This window comes from Histoplasma capsulatum, assembly GCF_000150115.1.
Source record: "Histoplasma capsulatum G186AR genomic scaffold supercont2.10, whole genome shotgun sequence".
NCBI lineage: Eukaryota > Fungi > Ascomycota > Eurotiomycetes > Onygenales > Ajellomycetaceae > Histoplasma > Histoplasma capsulatum.
In genome coordinates this window covers 218065-238873 of record NW_025544810.1, presented here as the reverse complement: position 1 = coordinate 238873, position 20809 = coordinate 218065, and the positions used below count along the sequence as shown (strand labels likewise).

The following is a 20809-nucleotide window of genomic DNA, read 5'->3' as shown; positions in this document are numbered from 1 at the left end:
GAATTCATATAGTAATTTCAAGGCATTTCATTATAACAGCTTTGTTGGTGATGGTGGGGCATTGTTGTTTCATGATGACGCAACTTGCTGGCCCCGCCAAAAAAAAATTGTAACAAAACAATCCATTCTCAACATCAACAAGCTCTCAACTATCCAAAGCCCTGTTCATCCAATAGTGAAAGGTGCAGCAGACACCGTGGTCAGGCCGTTTACCCTCTGCGTTAGAGATATATTACCCGTTAGTTATTCCATCTTTTACACATCTCATTGCTGAAACCGCGATCGCGTTTGTCTCCAAAACATACCCCTTCCAGCTCACCGAACAGTGAAATCACCCAATATGAGCGTCAAAACCGTGTCAATTACTCCATTCCAGGACCAGAAGGCCGGAACGTCAGTACATCCTCTCAAAAGGCAAATGGTCATTCTCAGCCGCTAATATATTCCAATATCTAGGTCTGGGCTTCGCAAGAGAGTCACTGTCTTCCAGCAGTTACATTATTCTGAATCCTTTATCACAAACATTCTTCTATCCATTCCGGAAGGTGCTGAAGGCTCTTTTTTGGTAATTGGCGGCGATGGGAGGTACTACAACCCGGAAGTCGTGCAATTGATTGCCAAAATCGGAGCTGCATATGGCGTCAAAAAGTTGCTGGTAGGCCACAATGGGATCCTGAGCACACCAGCTGCTAGCCATGTTATTAGAAAGAGAAAGGCCACCGGGGGTATCTTGCTTACTGCAAGCCATAACCCAGGCGGTACGTGTTTTAATGTCGCTAATCCTCCATGATGTCCACCTAGCTGCCATCACCAACCTGCATAAAGAGACCTCATATGTCTAATATGCTTGTTCAATAGGACCAAATGCGGATTTCGGTATCAAATATAATCTTTCCAACGGTGCTCCGGCTCCCGAGTCAGTGACAAACAAGATATATGAAACCTCGAAGAGTCTCACATCATACAAGATCGCTGAAATACCCGACGTCGATCTCACGCAGATCGGGACGAAGACATACGGATCCCTGGAGGTGGAAATCATCCATTCCACAACAGACTACGTTGATATGCTTAAAGACATCTTCGATTTTGATCTTATTAAATCTCTGTTTAAAACGCATCCAGATTTCAAGGTGCTCTTCGATGCATTGCATGGTGTTACTGGGCCGTATGGAAAGGCGATTTTCGTAGATGAATTGGGACTGCCAGCTTCGAGTGTGCAAAATTGCGTTCCCTCTCCAGACTTTGGTGGCGGACATCCGGACCCAAATCTCACATACGCACATTCCCTGGTGGAAGCCGTCGACAAAAATGACATTCAATTCGGCGCGGCGAGTGATGGAGACGGAGACCGCAACATGATATACGGGGCCAAAACTTTCGTCTCTCCGGGAGACAGCTTGGCTATCATCGCCCATCATGCAAAATTGATTCCCTATTTCAGGAAACAAGGTGTGTATGGTCTAGCCCGCTCAATGCCAACTTCAGGCGCCGTCGATCTCGTCGCCAAAGCGCAAAACCTGCAATGCTACGAAGTTCCCACGGGCTGGAAGTTCTTCTGCGCCCTCTTCGACACGAAGAAAATGTCAATCTGTGGCGAGGAGAGCTTTGGGACAGGTAGCAACCATATCCGCGAAAAGGACGGACTCTGGGCCATCGTCGCCTGGCTCAACATCATCGCTGGCGTCGCCAAAGCCCACCCAGAAAAGCCCGTGAGCATCGCCACGATCCAGCACGACTTCTGGAAAGAATACGGCCGCACCTTCTTCACGCGCTACGACTATGAAAATGTCGATTCCGATGGGGCTAGCAGGGTCATCGCCAATCTCAAAGAGCTTATCACGACCAAGAAGGATGCTTTCGTTGGCTCCAACGTTTCGGGCCGCAAGGTCGTTGAGGCCGATGACTTTTCCTACACCGATCTCGACGGCAGCGTGAGCAAGAACCAGGGCATTTATGTCAAGTTTGACGACGGGAGTCGTATCGTGGTACGGCTTTCGGGGACGGGTAGCAGTGGGGCGACGATTAGGTTGTACATCGAACGCCACGAGCCGGATGAGAAGGAGTTTGGAAAGGACGCGCAGGAGTATTTGAAGGGAAATATTGAGCTGGCGGTGCAGTTGTTGAAGCTGAAGGAATTTATTGGACGAGAGGAGCCGGATGTTAAGACCTAAGCAAGAAAGGGACTTGGGGAGTATTGGACGGCCAGGGGTGAGAGAGATTGAGTCATGCAAGTGTGAGCTTGCCTCTGAATCAATTTTGCTCTTGCAATGGTTGGCCTGATCCTGACGGGAGCTGTGATTAATATATAACTTATCATGGTTCGTAATACAAAATGACAAAATGAGCTTTTTGCAAGATCTTCCACGAAAGTGTATATGTACTTATTTGAGTTCTTCGTTTCTTTCTCCTTCGATTTTGCAGGTGACAAAAATGAATAAGTTAATAAATTTAGTTTTTATCTAGTCAACAGCCCTCCGCTTTCACTCTTCCTTCCTATTGTTTTTGTTTTGTTTTGTTTACATTGCACTTGTCTTCTGCTTAAAGGGGCGAAAGAGAGGGCGCTTTGCACCCCTATCTTGATATTCATATTTCTTCCACATCAATTAGCAACGGAAAAAGCCCGACGTGTACGAGTAAACCCGAAGATATGAAGAGAGGACAAGGGAGGAAAGATATTATTTGCTATTTTGCATCAGCCTATGAGCGAAAAATCCGGGGAAAAAATGTAGAATTAACCCTAAGCTCTCACATCGCAGGTGAGGATGATACGCAACAATGGATCCATAGAACAGAACAAAGAGGGCCCTATAAAGAACCAAAGCTTCCTCCTTGCCCCGGCTTAATTTCCCCCTCTCATCTACATGCCTATCTCCCCCCGTTTTGCATCCCACCACTCCCTCCACCCCACAACCTTCCCATTCCTCCTCGCCTCCTCCGCCGCAAACACAGTCGCATGGCTCCTCAACGCCTCATCAAACGTACACCCAATAATCTCCCTCTGCGCCTTCCCGACCTCCCACCCCAAACTGTCCACCGCTTCCACAGCCTTCACAAACGCCCTCGTAAGCCCATAATCCCCGCCCCCATGCGCCTCCGTCTCCTCAGGAGGCACCTCAGGGACTGTAACGACAGTCGTCTCCCCGCTGCCGAAATTGTAGCTGGTTATGGTTTTGCCGTCATAGCTCAACTCGCCGAGGGTGCCGTAGACGCGTCCGCGGCGCTCGCATTGCGATTCTGTCGTCGAAATCATGTGGAGGGTGGCGGTCTTGGCACCACGACCGTGCAGGCGTGCATGCATATCCATGCCGCCAGTACTGCTGGCGGTGGTCTCGGGCAGCGGATCATCGACCCAGGAAAGGGTGACAACTTGGTCCTCGAGGACATTGTTGTCGGCTTCATACACACAGCGGCCGAACCAGGGGCGTGCGGCGACGGTAGTGTCCGGCGTCGTGGCCTTGTCGTAGTCTTCTGCGAGGGTTTTCAGGAGTAACGACTCCGCTGCGGCCATGCCGTATGTCTTGAACGTATCTTCGATATCTGGGCAGACAATTTTAATGGGCCAGCCAGTACGTCCCTTGGAGAGGAAGCGGTCTTTGTAGATCTTGAGGGCGCTGTAGATGCAGTCTTTCTCTGCGGGACAGGAGAGGCAATTTGTTGCGTTGCCGGCGGCGACGGGTTTGCGCGATTGGCGGAATTGGGTGAGAGAGCCCAAGGAAGTGATTGATTGTGGGGAGTGGTATGGGTAACCATAAGTCGCTCCCGGGGGTGGGTAGCAAAGGAGCCAGAGGATAAAGTCGATGTCGTGAGAACATTTTGTGAGCAAGCTCCCGTCGCCATTGGCGGTTTCGCGGCGCCAGTTACCCCGTACGAAGCTGTGGGAGAAATGATACCAACCAACCGGCTCTGTGTGTTCCAAAGAAAGGACCTCACCCACAACCCTATCTTCCAGCAGTAACTTGCGCAGAATCGTGTTGTGTGGGCTATATCGTAAGACATGGCCTATGGAGAAGATTCTAGACTCGAGACATTTGTTCTCCTTAAGTGCGCGGGAGATGGCTAGACAGTCCTGTAGAGATGTAGCCAGGGGCTTTTCGCAGAGCATGTGCAGGTTCAGAGGCGCAATGGCGAGCAGGATCTCCACATGCATTTCGTCCAGGGTGCAGATGAACACCCCATCCACACCCGTGGCCTGCTCCCCGTCCCCGCTCCACACGGTCTCCCGCCGTGATTTCTCCCACTGCAGCCATTCCTTCCAGTCCGCAAACTCCTGACCTTCCGCTGGTGAACCGCTACCCCAGATGTATCTCTTCCCAAACTCCCTGCGCTTAAAGGCATCCACCTCGGCTACCGCATGGATGACACCGTTGGTTGCGTTTGTGACAGCGCGAGCGTAGGCGTGTCCTCGAGACCCGGCTCCAATTACTAGGAATTTGGGCGGCCTTGCCGCGGCGTTTTTGGATGTAGCCATGGCAGGTGGTTGATGGGCGAAGAATTCTAGGCAAGAGTGAAATGGCGCGCGAGGTTGGAAGGCTAGATATCTACTTGTATATAAGACCTTTTGAACGGAGGTTACCCTTGGGAGGCGTGATTAACGAGCAGTGAGTGAAGAAGAAGTTAGCGAATGACCCTCAAGGCAGCAACCAGTGTTTTTCTTTTATTCTCAAATGAAATGTGGCCATGGCCTCTCACAAACATGCAATCCCTCAGTTTGCGGGGTAAGTGATGTAAGTGATTGAGGGAGCGATCAGTGCAGCCCGAAGTTGAACTAATAACAGCGCAGGCAACACTATTGCCGCCATTCTTATTTGCCCACCGTAGCAGCGAATTAAGCGGAGATCGTATCGACGGATGTCACCCTGTTAGAAATGTGGAGGTTCAGTTCAGCCTTGGAAGTGCTTTCTGGATGCGATGCGGGTCAACATGCTGAGGTAAGCCAGGCAGTTAACTAATCGCCGTGCTGTGATTGGAGGACATATCCAGCCAATGATGTTTGTCCTGCCGAGGTATAAATAGCACAACAATATTGATCGGCTCAACCTAAGCGCTCATACAGATTGACGCCAACAAACATCATCAGCGGCATTTGGCAGTGGACAGCGCGTAAAGGAGATCGATAATGCAGAGAGCTATCACTACGATCTACTTTGCATTTTGCTATGGTTTCCCCGGAGCTAAAAGGAGCTGCAGAGTTAAAAATATGGGCGGATGATCGACCGGTCAACCCACGTTTGTTCCAAGCTTGCTCTGCCGAGTTTGGAGAATGGGGTAATACGTAACAAGACCTCCTTTTGGCGTTATGAATCCAGCACTATGTACAGATATGGATGTGGAATGTGGAAATATAGATGAGGGTAATGAAACACGACAGTAGAACAAAGGCGAGAGTCTATGTAGGGTATAATTGTATGGATCTAAGGAATTGAAGATTTGCAGAAGAATATGTGCGCAATGTAAGTTAAATAGAGAGGCAATAACATCGATAGTAATGCAATAATAGTACAAGAAGAGGAAGAAGAGGTAACATTACTATACAAATGAAATAATGATATATATCACACATATCACAATTCGCTTGTGATGATGTTGAAAGTGTATGAGGAATGTATAAAAAAAGGTATCTTTCATACGGGAGGAAAAGAGAATAACAGGAAAATATTCCAAAAACAAGGGTAGAATAAAGTAAATATATAAAATAAAATAACAAGAGTCACTTCAAACCCACGCCAAAAAGGAGTCCTCAATATGTACGTAGAAAAGAAAAAAGGAAAGAAAAAAGAGGAGAAACAAAACACCTCCTGATCCCAAAATTCCAAGGACAGCCTCATTAATTGAGCGTTAAACAAAAACACCCCCGAAAAAAAGCCCAAGACCAAAAAAAAAAAAAAAAAGAAAAAGAAAAAGAAAAATCGTCAACGTAGAAAGAAACATTAAAAATTAAAAACTAAGAAAATATCATCCCTCATCCATCGTCACTCATTGAACACATCACATTCATTACTTATGCCACTTTTTCCCCTTCCCCGCCACCTTCCCACTTCCATTTAGCTGCTGATTCTGCTGATGCGCCTTCGCCCGACTCCCCGAGGCTACCCCCTCGCGCCTATGCCACGGATCCTGCGGCCACACCCACCCGCGGACCCTCTTTGCATCGCGCTTCTCCCCCGTCTGCGGCTCGGGGATCCATTTGTCTTTCCCCTCCGGCAGGATGTGTTGGCGCGTGAGGGTGCCCTGGCCGCCGACGTTGAGGTAGCCGCGGGGCTGGGTGGGGAGGGCCTCGGCCTTGGAGAGGAGGACCAGGTAGTAAAGGGCCAGGGTTGCGGTGAGTGGGGTTGAGGTTGATGATTGTGGTATGAAGGAGGAAGGTGGGGAGGGAGAGCGGGAGGGGGTGGGGGAATAATCGGATGATTGGGCGGAAGAGGATCGGTGGGAGCGAGAGTGGGAGTGGTGTCGTGGTTGGTGTTGCGGGGGTGGGGAATAAGACTCCGACGAGAGGTTCGTCATTATTGGTGGGGCCACCTGCAGGTAGCCGAAGTAGGGCGTGTCGGTGACATCGTCGTAGCCTGCACGGACGCAGACGAGTTCGATTTCCGTCATGATGAAGCCGTAGCGGCAGGAGTGCTCGCGCATGCAGCGTTGGAGGTGCGCGAGGCCGTTGAGGTATTCGACGCGCTTGTGTGGTGGTTCCTGGCGCATGCCGCTGTTCCAGCAGTTGAAGCTCTTGACGAGGCCGACGAGGCGGCCGCGCTGGTTGCCGGAGGCTGTGAGTTCGGTATCTGTGGCATAGTTGGCGATGAAATGGGGCCCGCTGTTGGTGCGGTTTCCTGTGAGAAAGGCCTCCGTTGTTGGTTTGAGGATCAGCCCCTTGCCGATGGAGGTTTGGATAGCGGCGTTTACGCGGGGAGCGTAGATGTCGCGGACTAGCTCGGCGAGAGCGCCCTCAGAGCTCGGGGAGAGACGCGATGAGGTCACAGTTGATATGGGATGGCAATCTTGGGAGACTTGCGTGGTGAGGAGAGCGGTAAGTTTTGGGATTGAGTGGATTGTGGAAAGAGAGAAGCTGGACCAGCTTCGCAGATTTCGGATGTCCCACCAGAAATGCTGCTGCTGCCCACGGCCCACGGGCACTCTTACATGCTGCACGAGGTTGATGGCCTGGGTTGGTTCTGTTAGGTATTTGAGAAGAGTAGTTGAAAGTTCCAGATCATCCGATTCTGAGTAAGGGGGAGTAGTGACGGAGGGAGCATGGATAGGTGGAGCTAAGGTTGTAATTGGAGCTTCGACGTAAGAATAGACAGGCTGAAGAGGTGGAGAGGGCTGTGGGTGAGGGGTGACTGGTTCACTAGGTGGTGGATAAGATGGGAATAAAAAGGATGTAGCCGAAACTGGAGTTGTAGGGCTGCATTGGGTCATGTATCTTGGGTACTGTCGGTAGGTTGGGTATCCATAGCGGGCCAAAGTTGCCTCGTCGATGCTGTTGATAGACGTTGAACGGGAATGTCCACGTGCAAGCCTTGTATGAGATGGAGTTAAAGTTACTGGTGAAGAGAGAGTTGAAGGGGCGCGATGGCCCAGCATAGAAGAAGTTGAAATCGGCGAGATAAGGGAGCAATCGATTGGTGAGGTCAAAGACCCACGCATCTGAGATCGACTAGCTGGGTAAGGTGTGTACACGGTGGGTTTGCGGATGGTTGACTGGCCCTTGCGGTGACGAATAGGCCCGCTAGAGGAGACAGGCTCAACTATAAGGTCCTGAGGTCTGATCTTTGGTAGAAGAGCTGGCCCATGCTGGCGGATGACTGGTGACAAATTTGGGGTAGTGAGATTGGTGACGGCAGAGTCTGGAGATGAGTTATTTGAGGAACTCGAGTCTGCTCGGACATGCATATTATATCGACCATTAAAATGGCTGGTAGCCATCATGGCGGGAGGCGTTGATGGCCTGTAGTAATATAATTCCGAAGACATTGTTTCTGCGCCATTGCGTCAGGGGTCAAGTCCAAAGGTATAGCAAAGTCTTTTTTTTTTTTTGCGGGCGGGTTTGTGGTGGTGGGGGTCAACATACAAAAAAAAGGGGAGCAAATTGATATCGAAAATTCACCAAAACCTATTTGCTCTTCAGCAAAACAAAATTTCCAAAAAAAGGATGTCTTTGCTAGCAAAGACGAAACAGGCAAAGAGCTCAAGTTTTGAATTGGTGTATATTTAATTTGAGGAACACATTCGGAAATGATATAGTAGGGATGAGATAGGTAGGAGGAAGGGGGGAGGCCAATAAGCAGCTAGAACAAATGTCAGGCACAAGATAATTGAGACAAGAAGATTGATTGATTGATTGATCATTGAATGACTGATTGAATATTTCTGAAGAGGGTTTGAGAGAGGATCGAGCTGGGTATTAAATCCTCTCTCAAACAGACGTGTCGCGACAAAGGAGTAGACGCATCCATCGTATCGCACCGATGCAATCTAGATGGAGCAACATGAAACAAAGCTACATGGCGACAAATAATCCATAATAGGAAACACGATACTAAAGCAGAAGATAAAAATAAAATAAAACATTCCGAGATCCATCACATCGCGCCTAAGGGGTTTGTTTGGGAATGGCATGGTTTCTTTTTCGACAATGCCAGTGGGGAGAGCTCGCGCGATACTGAGGAACAAGGACGCGAAGGGGGAAGGGGATTGGAGGGCGGGGCGGTAAGGGCAATGGGGATGGGGATGGCGTAACGCGAAGGGAGGGGCAAAAGGGACAAGCTTTGTGTATCAGGTTGATCACGACAGCTATTATGAGCTGCATAGTCGCTGAATTGTGAATTATTATTGAGGGAAGTGTTATATTTGGCAGCATCTTGCAAGAGCTCTGGGGATCTATTTCCGGCACACGGCGGTTGTTGAGACTGGAGTAATCTCCAAGCGCCAGCACAGAGCTGGCGACAAACAAAACTGGGACAGAAAGGGCACAGAACAGACTGAATCAAAGCCGGGTGAAAAATCACCAGAGAAAGTGGGAGATTTCGCCCTTGTTCTATTTCGAGTGGGGTGGGAAGAGCAGCGGTGGTGGTGGACGGCCCTGCCCATTGGGTAGTGAGATGCCCGGTGTGCCCAAACACTGGCAACGAACTGCAAAATGGGGGTCGTTTCTGCAGTCCCAGTTGGCGCCCTCAGAGGGGATTCCAATCACTCGGTGCCGGGGGGGCCAGCGTTGGCCCACTGTCGTGATGATTGCCCGCTCTGCTGCACGGCCGAGCGACAAAGAGAGCGATATCACAGCGGCAAGCACGCTGACTGGTCTGTGAGTGCCACCAACTGTGCTCTGGCTGTGGGCCGGCGCTACCGGATCCCCCAAAGACGCCCCAAGACCTCAAGGGCCCAACCGGGTCAACAACAGCGCGTTTGCTCCAGATCACGGCGTTGACGATGGTGGTTGGCCAGCGCCAGCGGAGTGAGGCTCAAACGCGTGATTCATCCCAGCCCTAGCCCTAACCTGCCTGTTCGGGCGGTCAACACTTGAAACGAAACATGAAACATATCTCAGTATCTTCCTGGCTGGGTTCACACGACTATCTCGCTCGCGCGCGCGATGGGCAATCCTGACCCTGACGCGACTTGAGCTAACTAGGGCCGCTGGCGCCCTTTTTTACTTCTCTCACCGTTCCATTGCTGTTGCACGTTGGCAGCATTTCCAGCGCGTCAGCCAGTTCTATTGGTTCACGCTGCTGCTTACACCTGTTCTAAAAACATGTTTCATCTCTGCTGAACTCCTGGATCAACTATCAGTGACTCATACCCTGTGCAAGCAGGGCAAAAGCGAGAGAAAAGAAGCTTTCGTTTTCTGCTAACACGCTGCTGTGCGCGTATCAACATGGAGCATTCGCCCATGATCAATGAAGTCCCATTGCGCCCAAGGCGGTTACTGAACAGCATCCTGAAACTCGTTTCAGGATTCTGTTGGGATCGAATATGACAAGCAACGGTGGGCTTGGTTCCAGGGAGAGAAAAATATTTTCCAGTCTGGACATTCAATTCATCCCGCCACCCCAAGGAGCGGTCAAAGGGGGGCGCGTGAGTCACCTCTGCGCGGAAGCTAGGAAATTCAAGAGACACGATGGAGCCCTCAGGAACAGAGACGAATGGAAATGCCTACTCGGGATCAGAGTCGACGAAGCAAGAACACACATCCATCACAGATCTCAATGTCGATTTCCCCCTACGTCTTCTACGCGACGAGGGGAAGAAAATCTACCGACATTGTGTGCAGAAATCACATTGAGGGAAAAATTTTTTTTTTTTGGAACGAATGTTACTCTTTTCTATAGTATTCTCTATCATGGATCCCGATTCATCAATCAACCAAATCCCCTCTATAAAATGAAGGAGGCAAAGAGGGAAGAGAAAGAAAGAGAGGACGAGAAGAGAAAGAAAACCAGATAAGTTATCTTGGGATTTTCTTGAGAGAACTCAAATGAATACACCACATTGAAAAAAAAAAACAATAGTTGCGCAAGTGCGAGCAAGATGCGATTTCAACACCCCCTCTCCCTCTTGTTATTCCCCAAATCTTCAACCTCTTCAACCTCTTCTTCAATCATCTTCATGTCTATATATCTGCAACCTCTCAGAACCCCCTTTTCCCTCTCCTTGCCGTTGAGTTGGAGGGGGATAAAATAAATGAAGTGTTATGTATGACATGGTGCCCCAAATGAAAAAAAAAAAAAAAAAAATGAAAAAAATGAAAAAGGAGCAAAAGAAAGTGAATTAAGAAAGAAAATGAATTAATAAATTAACGAAAAAATATATTAGAGGAGAAAGAGAGAAAGAGAAGCTATATAATAAAGAATCCTCTGTTGGGTTCTGAAACCGAGCTACCCCTCCCCCACCTCCCTTTAACATGTCATGATAATAATACCGTAGGGGATGTAGGTATGTTGGGTATCTGCGGGATGGTGATGCTACCTATGCCTTGATCTGGTACTCTCGTCGGAACATATCATCCACCTTGACCAGGTAGTAGGTTCCGGGTGTGATGGTGTCGATGTTTCCGGCGGGTGTGAAGTTTTTCTTGAGATGAGCATGTTCGCGTAGGACACACATCTAAAAGCAAAATGTGATTTGGTTAGAGTGTTATTTTAAAAGCTTGCAGTAGTAGTTGTTAAGAAACACTGAGAGGAAAGGGAGAATGTATGGGGAAAGAATTCGGATTGCATCGCGTACCTCGTCGTAGACCTCCGGCGCAACAGTCCTCCTCGCCGCAAGGCGTTTCTTCAGATCAATCTTCTCCACAATCCCCGAAATATCGCCCACAACCTTCACGCTGAAGATGGAGCTCGCAAGCCCGCTGCCATAGCTGAAGACCCCAATCCGCTTCTGGTGCTGCGCCGCGTTCTCGAACGACGCGTTCGTCAATAAACTGACCAAACCTCCGTAGACGCTTGCGCAGTACATGTTCCCGCACATCGTCGCCACCTCGATGGAGGGTTGCACGCGCTCGTTGAAGCGCTTCTTCGCCAACGCCATGAAGGCCTTCTCGATGGCCCGGTCGCTGAGGGAGGCTTCATAGTCCAGATCTCGAAGCTCGGCGGGGACCTCCGCGAAGGCCGGGTGGGCTGGGTCAGCGAGGTAGTCGTTGTACAACAGGCGGGCGTAGGACTTGGCGACGAGCTTGCAGGTCGGTGCGTGGAAGACCACGTGGTCGAAGCGGTCCAGGGGGGTCTTGGTGTTGGAGGTGGATTCGCCGTTGCTGGCGGTGCTGCCGTTTACGGCGGTTGTATTAGCGCTACCATTTTGCTGTGCCCTGGCTTGCAAGAATTTCTCCTTGGCATTGTAGGCCTTGTAGCAGGCGTCAACGGCCTGTGTGTAGCATTTGATTGAGTAGTGGCCGTCGACGTAAGGGTATTCGCTGGTGAGGTCTGGCTTGTAGAAATCGTATTCGTGGGTGATGTGGGAACCGCGGAGACCGGGCTCGAAGACGATAGGCGCATCGGGCCCGATAAGCATGGCAATGCAGCCAGCGCCACCAGTTGGGCGAGCAGCCCCCTTCTTATACAGGGCGATATCGCCAGTAACCACAATGGCGTTTCTGCCATCCCACGCGGATGATTCCACCCAATTTACCGAGTTGAAAATCGCATTGGTTCCCCCGTAGCACGCGTTCACCGTGTCCACGCCCTCGACGTTTGTGTTTCCCGATTCCGCGAACAGCTGCATCAATACCGATTTGACGGACTTGGATTTATCGAGGATGGTTTCTGTGCCGACCTCAAGTCTACCAATTGACTTGGGGTCAATGGAATACTTGCGGAGGAGGGAAGAGAGGGTGGTAAGGCACATAGAGTAGATGTCTATTGTTTTGCAAAATTTCTCAGCAAAAAAAAAAAAAAAAAAAAAAAAAAAAAAAGGCTCAACACAGCTGTGTGCATGCCTATGTGACGGGGATTTTTCTTTTGTTCATACCTTCCCTATCATCGCAGAAGCTCATCTTCGTCTGGCCAAGGCCGATGGTGTATTTACCCTGACTTACTCCATCGAACTTTTCGAGTTCGGCTTGGTCGACGCACTGCAATTATCCCCTCAGTCAGCCACCATTTTGTGGCTGCCCAGGCTGGGTAGAGACGTACCTGAGATGGGAAATAAATCTCAATGGCCTTGATGCCGATATTCTGAGGGCGGGATGGCATGTTTGCACGTGAAGAGTAGAGTCACAAAAAAAGAATAAAATTTTGAGGAGAGATGAAGGATGCTTGGTGGAGCGGGGGAAACGCGGAGGGGGGTATTTTCTTATATTGTTAGGGTTGTGCAAGCACTCGTAACTAATTTGCGCAATCTGTCTCTCATATGGAAAGACAAGGGCTGAGTTAGAAGCGGGTATGAAAAAACGGAGCTCTGGTCTGGGAGTCAGGGGGTGTGTGGGTGCTTGGACGCGGTGAGACTTTTGGATGGTCGAGTCGCATTGGAGAGCCAAGCGAGGAGAACAATTTATTGTGCTGGGCCGTATAATAGGGGCAGAAAAAGAGAGTTCTCAACACACCTATTGTCTACTATCTATGGCCCTATGGGCAATACACTGCAGAACTCTATGGGTCTAGCGTTTTTGGACAAGAGAATGCAATGCGAATAATAAGAATATATACGGATAGGGGAGAGTCAGTGTAACAACACAGGAAGAATGGGCAGCGGAGGTGGGCGATGGCGGTGAGATATATACATAACTAGTTGGTGCCAAGGTGTCAATCAATCACCGTCTGCAGGCTCTGGGCTCCGCTGCACTTCGGGCGGATGTAAAGTACGGTCTTTCTGGGCTATTGTTGTTTTTCTATGGAGAGCAGTTTCTGTACATACAGATCGTACCGTAAAGTAATTGTTTTTATTTGAATACTCCCCCCCCTTCTCTCTCCTGAGTCTGAGCCCTGATGTGGAGCAGTGGATGGTTGCAGAGACGCGCAAAAAAGGATTTGGGATGCTTTCCGCTAGAGCTACTAGCCTGGTGCATAACAAGCCACGCCGCACCACGCCAACCCTCGACTTCGCTGGCATCCATGACATCCACAGTAGTGCTCCGTAGCGTTTCTCTATTACCTCTCCCTCCAATTGACGCTGTGCAAAGAGGGGAACAAGCAGCGCATGGGAGTAATAAGGCTACCAAGGCACTGCTACAGCTCCAGCTCCAGTACTGTGATTCTAGCAATGAAGAATAAGATCATAATTGCTTACTTTCAACCCATCGATCATATCATCTCGGGAAGTTTTGAATGCTAAGCAGGGTGACAGTACAATACACTCTTATCAATCAAACAGTAACCATCTTACCGTACCGTACCATCCATACAACCCTCCAAGCCCGTTGCTCCTTGCCCCCGAGAATTCCCTAATCAGGGAAAAATGCCAACAAGATTGAGCTTGTTGGGCTCCATTTTTATGCTCGAAATCACCTGTTTTTCTTATCTGATCATCCGAAGGCTTTGGGGCCCACCGGAGCGCAGGGTTCTGTATTTCAACCCTTGCTCCTGCTGCGATGAAAGCTCCACCATCGCCGGTACTGGCCGATAGAGATGTTGGAGGCTTGTTGCTTCTTGCCTTCCGCATCGTCCCGAGATCATTGTGTTTGGTGGCATGGACTTGGTTCCTGGTATCAGACTCTTACCGGTAACTAAAGCTGTCACGTAAAATCTGACAGTCAAAGAAACAAGTCCACGCTTATGATATTTTCCCCCCAATTTTGCCCGAATCCCCTCCACGCACGCGCCAGGGGCAGCTTCAATAAAAGATCTTAAAGCAAATCGATAGTGCGACGATGGATAAGTGGGTTTTCTTTGCTTTTCGACCGTGTTCCCAGAAAAAAATCTTGGAGCCTAAGCAGGCAACAACTTTTCCCATGGGCAAACCGCTTCTACAGCTAGCTACAAACCATTGATTGACTCTTCCGACTGTCGTTCCTCGTGCTGAGTTCCCACACTGTGCGCAGAGCTTCCACTGCTCACGCCGGTTTCAGGTACCAAGCCCCACTTCGTCAGTATATCTTGCATCATGCTGCAAGGGATAGGAAATGAGATGACCTGGGTGAAGAAACTGGACCAAGGGGCCAAGGAAGTTTACGCTGCAGCCTGCAGCCGGGATAATCCTCTTTTTGCTCGCGGTTTTGCGGTTTTGCGTTCGAATTATGGAGGATTGGATTTACGGTTTTCGAATTGGTGGGTTTCATCATTCGGGGTCATTATTTTTATTTTGCTGCGCCGTATGGCTTGCGCCTGACTTCGTGTGAGAGAAGGGTCTTGGAAGGTATCCATAGGTGTGGACAAACAAAGGTAATCAAGTCATTTGAAGAGTTGGCCAAGAAGCTCATGGAATTGAATGACATCAGCCTCTGCCATGCTCATCCTGGAGCTCCGGAAGGGAACATATTTTATGTACGATTTCTCTGCCACTCCTGTCAATCCTGACTCGATAAGGAATATACTCGAATTCGGTTGAGACATAGTTATGACTTGGGTAATATATAGCCTTGAGCAATGCAGAACTGGACCTCAAATTCTTGAGTGCTCTGTGGCGTATGGGGACCAGGTGGCATCAATCATTTTGACTTGGGATTTAATTGAGTCATCCGCAAAAAAATAAAAAAAAATAAAAGAGGGGGAGGGAGGGAGAGAAGGAAGGAAAAGGGAAGAGAAATCATCGTGCCACGGGTTGTGATACTCTTCATTAGCCGAGCTTATCAACAAAGCTGAGATATTGTTGCGTCCAACCGGGTGGTAAAACTGGAATCGTAAAAGCAATGTGAAGAATGTACCTGTGAATTCCATGAATATGCAAATATATCTCGGAAATGTGGGCTGTGCCATATATTGGTATTGTCATAACCAGTCCTCGTGAGCTTGTCTGTTGTGTGAAAGGTCTCAACAAAAGACATAATGACATCAAACTATACGACTCTGTCCAGGATAGAATGGAAAGTAGTCAAATGGGAGGGGATAGAAAAAAAATGAGTCTCATCAGCAAGATACAACGGATAGCCTCATTGACCTAGCCGACACACTATGCTGTTAACTCATGGTGCTGCACAACGAAAGTCAAACAACTAAAATACGGTACGGATTTACATGCAAATAGCCTCAGCCTAGCATCGCAAGTCAACCGGCAGCATTTATATCTGTATAGGAAAATCGCAACAAGAAGACATCGATAACTGACGTTGAAAGTGGGGCAAGCGTCATCTGCCTTCAGCCTACAGAAACGGCGCTCTTAGAGGCTTTAATCTCCCCCGAAGGGACTTGGAAGAGGCAGCAAGTGTGAACAGGCAGATAAGGAACAATTCGAAATAGCAATCCCAGTGGCTGGCTATCGTCCATGACACCGCCCACGGTGTAGTTGTAGTGTATGAATGGAGATTCAAGAAGTTCTTCGTTCCAAGTGATCCATCTCAATCAGCCGCCAAGCATGATGCTCCACCATTGCGGCTAGTGGCCTCAAACCGTCGGAGGATTCTGAGACTCCAGACCAAACCGACCTCGCCCGCTGTCACCTCGCAACGACAACACCAGGGCTTGACTCCAGTGAGTATTTGGTCTTTGAAGTTGATTTTACCCAGACGATGCCGCACTTTGCTCTTTCAACGATAGGAAGCATATCATGATCCCGCACTCCTCCGGACCCCCTTAAATAATATAACCTCCGAAAGAAAAGTTCTGCGCCTTGTAAGGGAACTCAGGGGCCTTCCGTCGTTCGGAGCTTCCCAGTTTCCACCACTTATTACAAGCCAGAAATGAGCGACGAGAAATCAAAATACGAATTCCTCCCCATCCCTACCTACGAAGAAGCCACTTCCTCCCGTCCCTCCTCCTCCCAATCTCGCCTCGGCTCAGAAGAAGTCAGTGACGATGCAGAAAGGCAGGGTCTCCTTAGCCGCGGCGCTGGCGAGCGTCAGGAGCCTAGATATCCGGGCAATTACCAACCCCCAACGGTAGAGTCTGCACGGTCGAGCCTCGATTTCCTTCCCTCGTCAAATGGTAGTTCTGTTCGTGGCTCGACCGAAGAGTTGCGGCGCGAGCTGGAGCAGATGGATGTGGAAGAGCCCGACGAAAACTCCTCGTCGTCATCATTTTCGAAACGATTTACACATTTCCGAAGGACGCTGTCGGCTATACATTTACCACTATGGAAATATGTGCCCAAGTTCAGCTTCGCCAAACCGCAGTTTCTGAGGGAGGTCGTGTCGCGGTTAGAGCATCAACATTGTATCATTATCTTGAGGATGATTGGATTGTTTATTGTCGTTACGATTGTATACTTTCTTATAGTTTCAGACGTGGTCAGCTTCACCCGCCCGATAAACCTAGGACAGATGTATGAGCCTGAATCCGTGCGGATATATGTCCAGAGCCATATCAACGAGTCGTACATCGCGGAGAATCTCGAGATGATAACAAAGTTCCCTCACGTTGCCGGAACGGAAGGGAATTATGTTTTGGCCCAATGGGTCGAGGACAAATTCAGGTCTGCATACATGGATGATGTTGCGATGGAACAATTCGATGTATATCTAAATTACCCCAAGGACGGTGGAAGAAGGGTCGCCATTGTAGATCCACCAGAGCTGGCTTGGGAGGCCAAACTTGATGAAGAACAATCCTACAGCGGTGCGCCCAGAAAGCAATATCCCGTATTTCACGGGCATTCGAAATCTGGAAACGTCACGGGCCCTCTAATATATGCGAACTATGGTTCCCAAGAAGATTTCAAGGCGTTAGCTGGTATGGGTGTGAAACTGGAAGGCTCCATTGTTCTGGTTCGATATTACGGCACACAGGGAGACAGAGCGCTGAAGGTAAAAGCAGCTGAGCTGGCTGGAGCTGCTGGATGCATCATTTATTCAGACCCTGCCCAGGATGGATTCCTTCTAGGCCCGGAGTGGCCTAACGGCCGGTACATGCCTAGTGATGGGGTACAGCGAGGAGGCGTGAGTATGATGTCTTGGGTAGTTGGTGATGTATTGAGTCCGGGATTCGCGTCATCGCCTGGAGAAAAGAAAAGAATACCTCTAGATGACAGCCCTGCACTCCCTAAAATCCCCAGCATCCCCATCGCGTGGCGTGATGCCCAACCCCTGCTAAAAGCACTTCAAGGTCATGGTAAAAAAGTGCCCAAGGAATGGGTGGGCGGGGTTCCGGAAATTAAGGAGTGGTGGTCGGGAGACCCATCATCGCCAAAGGTCAACCTTGTCAACATCCAAGACGAGGTGGAGCGCCAACCCATATTCAATGTTATCGGCAAGATAATAGGGATAGAGCAAAACGAGAAAAAGATCATCGTTGGCAGCCATCGCGATGCATGGTGCTTTGGAGCTGCAGATCCGGGAAGCGGAACTGCAGTCCTTCTCGAGGTGGCTAGGGTGTTCGGATTGCTACGTTCCCACGGCTGGCGACCATTAAGAACTATTGAGTTCGCGAGTTGGGATGGGGGGGAGTATAACCTGATCGGATCCACAGAGCATGTGGAAAAGGAAGCCGACGAGCTCCGTCGAAACGGCTTCGCCTACCTAAATGTCAATGTTGCAGTTTCAGGTAACAAGTTCCGCGCCGCAGCGTCCCCAGTCTTTGAGCGTGTTCTCCTTCGGATCCTCAAGCGGACCGCAGATCCAGTTACGCATCAAACTCTGCGGTCCCTCTGGGATCAACGAGGGTCCAAACTCGAAGTTCTTGGTGCAGGAAGTGACTACGTTGCCTTCCAAGATATTGCAGGCATGTCGAGCATAGATTTCGGCTTCACTGGTGACCCCTATCCCTATAACAGCTGCTACGACAATTTTGACTGGATGAGCCAGGTTGGCGACCCGGGCTTTCAATATCACAAGGTCCTGGGTCAGATATGGGCTCTGCTCCTTCTCGAACTTTCTGATAATCCAATCTTCCCCTTTGACCTACAAAACTACGCCGATGCCGTTACGAAATACGTCTCTGATCTAGAGGAATACTCCAAATCCAAACATGTATCTTCACGAGGAGCTCGAGCGGACGCCAAAACATCTGGTGACATCGACCAAAATTCCCATCCAAATGCGGTAAACATGCAGCCGTTACATGATGCTGCAAAGACATTCCGTGAAAGGGCTGCCAGATTCCATCGATGGGGCTATGGTTGGAATAGAACAGTCGCGTCTTCGGATGGCTATGAGAGCAATGTCATGGCCATTAAGCGGATGAGCTATAATAGCCACATGACTTATTTCGAAACCAACCTCTTGGATTTGGAAAATGATGGCGGAGTAAGTTTTTTTATATATAAGAAAATTTTACGATTTAATATAATAAAATGTCCCTCTTTCATATGAAGCAATCCAAGCCGATGATGGAAAGTCGGGGAAGGAAAACCAACTATAAAACTAACCATCTCGCTTTCTCTTTAGATCCCCAATCGAACACAATTCAAACATGTCATTTTTGGACCACAGGCATGGTCAGGTAACGACGAAACATCCTTCCCGGCAATCCGCGACGCGATCGATTCCGGGGATTGGACCGAGGCGCAGAAATGGATAGAAAAGATATCCAGGATCATAACAGACGCTAGTATTGCGCTGAATTGAAACGCATTCAGAAGCAAAGAGATCGAGACAGGTGTAGCTCTTCACCCGCCCACCTACCGCAACACACCTCCCTCCAACACAAGACAGGTAAATAATATCCCACGAGCCAGAAACAAGCCAGACGTACCCATTTTTATGCCCGCATAAACCAGCCTCTCCCTTTAACCTAAAACCCATCCAGAAATATGTATATCCTCTCTAGCGGGTGTCACATGCCTACCTGTCCGTAGGCTTACCCCTGACGCATATCTACTACCGATTTACATTCATATATACCAAGTCCGTGCATCATCTTTTTCTTCTGTACATACTCTGCATGTATATACCTACACATCGTGCTTCAACTGCTGGTAGCCCGTTTTTCCTTTTGATTTTTCAATACCTGCTGCTGTGTCTTCTTTATCTGCTCTTTATCTTTTTTGTCTCTCCATTTTTCTGATTTTGTTTAAGAGATCCAAATCACTTTCCTCATTTGTTACCCCTCCATCGTTTGTTTTATTTTATTTTTGCGTTATTTTCTTTGTTTTACTTACCTTACATCACTGTTTTATCATTCATGGCATTGAGTTTTTTTTTTTTTTGCTTCGCACGTGTGAAATTTAAGCATCCTGATATTCAACGTATGTTCTCCATTTCTTTCTCCCCTAAGATGTTTTATTTCTTTGCTTTTTCCCTCTGGTTTATTAAACATTCATATATACCTTTTCCAACGATCTTGAATCTCCCTCATCTTGGATATGTGGCTGTTTCCATTGATAAACCTTCGCCGGGAGCGCCCGCCCCCCGTTTTTTTTTCAATCGTCATTATCATTATATTTGCTCTTGTGTATATACTAGGACCTAGGACACAAAGCAAGCAACCCTTGAATACCTAACTGCCTACACATGAATATCTCAAATTTTAGAGTAATTTATCCAGCATGTGATAGATAGCATCAAGTTAAGAATGAAAGCAGGATATCATTGACTGAATTATTACTTATCTATTAACTTTTCCCGCCGGTTAAGTGATGTCTACTATACAATTAAGTCCTCCGCCAGCTAGTTATTCGCGGCTAATATTATCAACTCAAAGGGGTGCTGGCCGCCCATCCATTCAGTCCCGGTTCCACACGCTCAGCCATTCTTGTCTGACGCGATCCAAGCAAGCCTTCGTTCACGAAAACGTCCAAGAATGACGACTGAGAAGAAGCAAAAGAGGGTATAACATAAGAAGCACAACTGATCTTGCTCATGATAAGCCACTAATTGCAGACTGGAGATGGTATCATCCCATCCCATCCCATCCCAAAACCCCATCCGCTGGGCATCCAACCTTCATAGAATCGAGGGTGTTTTCCGGTTTTCAGGCTCTCGTTCCGCCGTGGGTGGATTTTGTTGGCGTTTTGGGTATTGTGATTCGTGTAAAAAAGCAAGACTACCTCAGTTTGATTTCAATCTGTTGGTGTCGCAGGCACAGAGCAAAAAGATAGAAGAAAAGCAAAGCAAACGGGAAAACAGACAGAGCATGGCAATCGCGTATTAGGAGGCGCCACAGAAAAAATGACTGTTGGGAAAAGCAGACAACCGGCTTATGACACCTAAAAACAGGTGAACTTGTTCTTATTTCCCCCCTTTTTTTTGTTTTCATTTTTTTTTATTATCGTTTCTTTTTGGTTCTCGCTCTTTTGCTAAACGAGCCCGAACTATGGAGAGTCAGACTTATTTCATTCATCGCGCCCCCCGAATTCC

The 20809-nt window shown here is 48.7% G+C and overlaps 6 protein-coding genes across 6 annotated transcripts; 2 read left to right on the top strand and 4 right to left on the bottom strand.

Annotated features, from left to right (window-relative positions):
* Nucleotides 1-135: 135 nt before the first annotated feature.
* HCBG_06729 (phosphoglucomutase) lies at nt 136-2468 on the top strand (the record flags this gene model as incomplete). The annotated part of the gene is made up of 3 exons (XM_045433778.1): nt 136-393; nt 457-758; nt 859-2468. The coding sequence occupies 3 exons, from the start codon at nt 341-343 to the stop codon at nt 2172-2174; spliced, it is 1671 nt and encodes a 556-aa protein (XP_045285259.1).
* A 194-nt stretch (nt 2469-2662) lies between these two features.
* HCBG_06728 (streptomycin biosynthesis protein StrI) lies at nt 2663-4471 on the bottom strand (the record flags this gene model as incomplete). The annotated part of the gene is made up of 1 exon (XM_045433777.1): nt 2663-4471. The coding sequence occupies one exon, from the start codon at nt 4469-4471 to the stop codon at nt 2861-2863; it is 1611 nt and encodes a 536-aa protein (XP_045285258.1).
* Nucleotides 4472-5997: 1526 nt separating this feature from the next.
* HCBG_06727 (uncharacterized protein) lies at nt 5998-7968 on the bottom strand (the record flags this gene model as incomplete). The annotated part of the gene is made up of 1 exon (XM_045433776.1): nt 5998-7968. One exon carries the CDS (start codon nt 7966-7968, stop codon nt 5998-6000), a length of 1971 nt encoding a protein of 656 aa, XP_045285257.1.
* A 2790-nt stretch (nt 7969-10758) lies between these two features.
* HCBG_06726 (hydroxymethylglutaryl-CoA synthase) lies at nt 10759-12925 on the bottom strand (the record flags this gene model as incomplete). The annotated part of the gene is made up of 4 exons (XM_045433775.1): nt 10759-11097; nt 11218-12344; nt 12457-12559; nt 12621-12925. 4 exons carry the CDS (start codon nt 12678-12680, stop codon nt 10960-10962), a joined length of 1428 nt encoding a protein of 475 aa, XP_045285256.1.
* A 441-nt stretch (nt 12926-13366) lies between these two features.
* HCBG_06725 (uncharacterized protein) lies at nt 13367-14528 on the bottom strand (the record flags this gene model as incomplete). The annotated part of the gene is made up of 3 exons (XM_045433774.1): nt 13367-13672; nt 13810-14117; nt 14408-14528. 3 exons carry the CDS (start codon nt 14526-14528, stop codon nt 13367-13369), a joined length of 735 nt encoding a protein of 244 aa, XP_045285255.1.
* A 1730-nt stretch (nt 14529-16258) lies between these two features.
* Nucleotides 16259-19348, top strand: HCBG_06724 (glutamate carboxypeptidase; the record flags this gene model as incomplete). Its single annotated transcript, XM_045433773.1, has 2 exons — nt 16259-18757; nt 18899-19348. 2 exons carry the CDS (start codon nt 16259-16261, stop codon nt 19076-19078), a joined length of 2679 nt encoding a protein of 892 aa, XP_045285254.1.
* Nucleotides 19349-20809: the final 1461 nt, after the last annotated feature.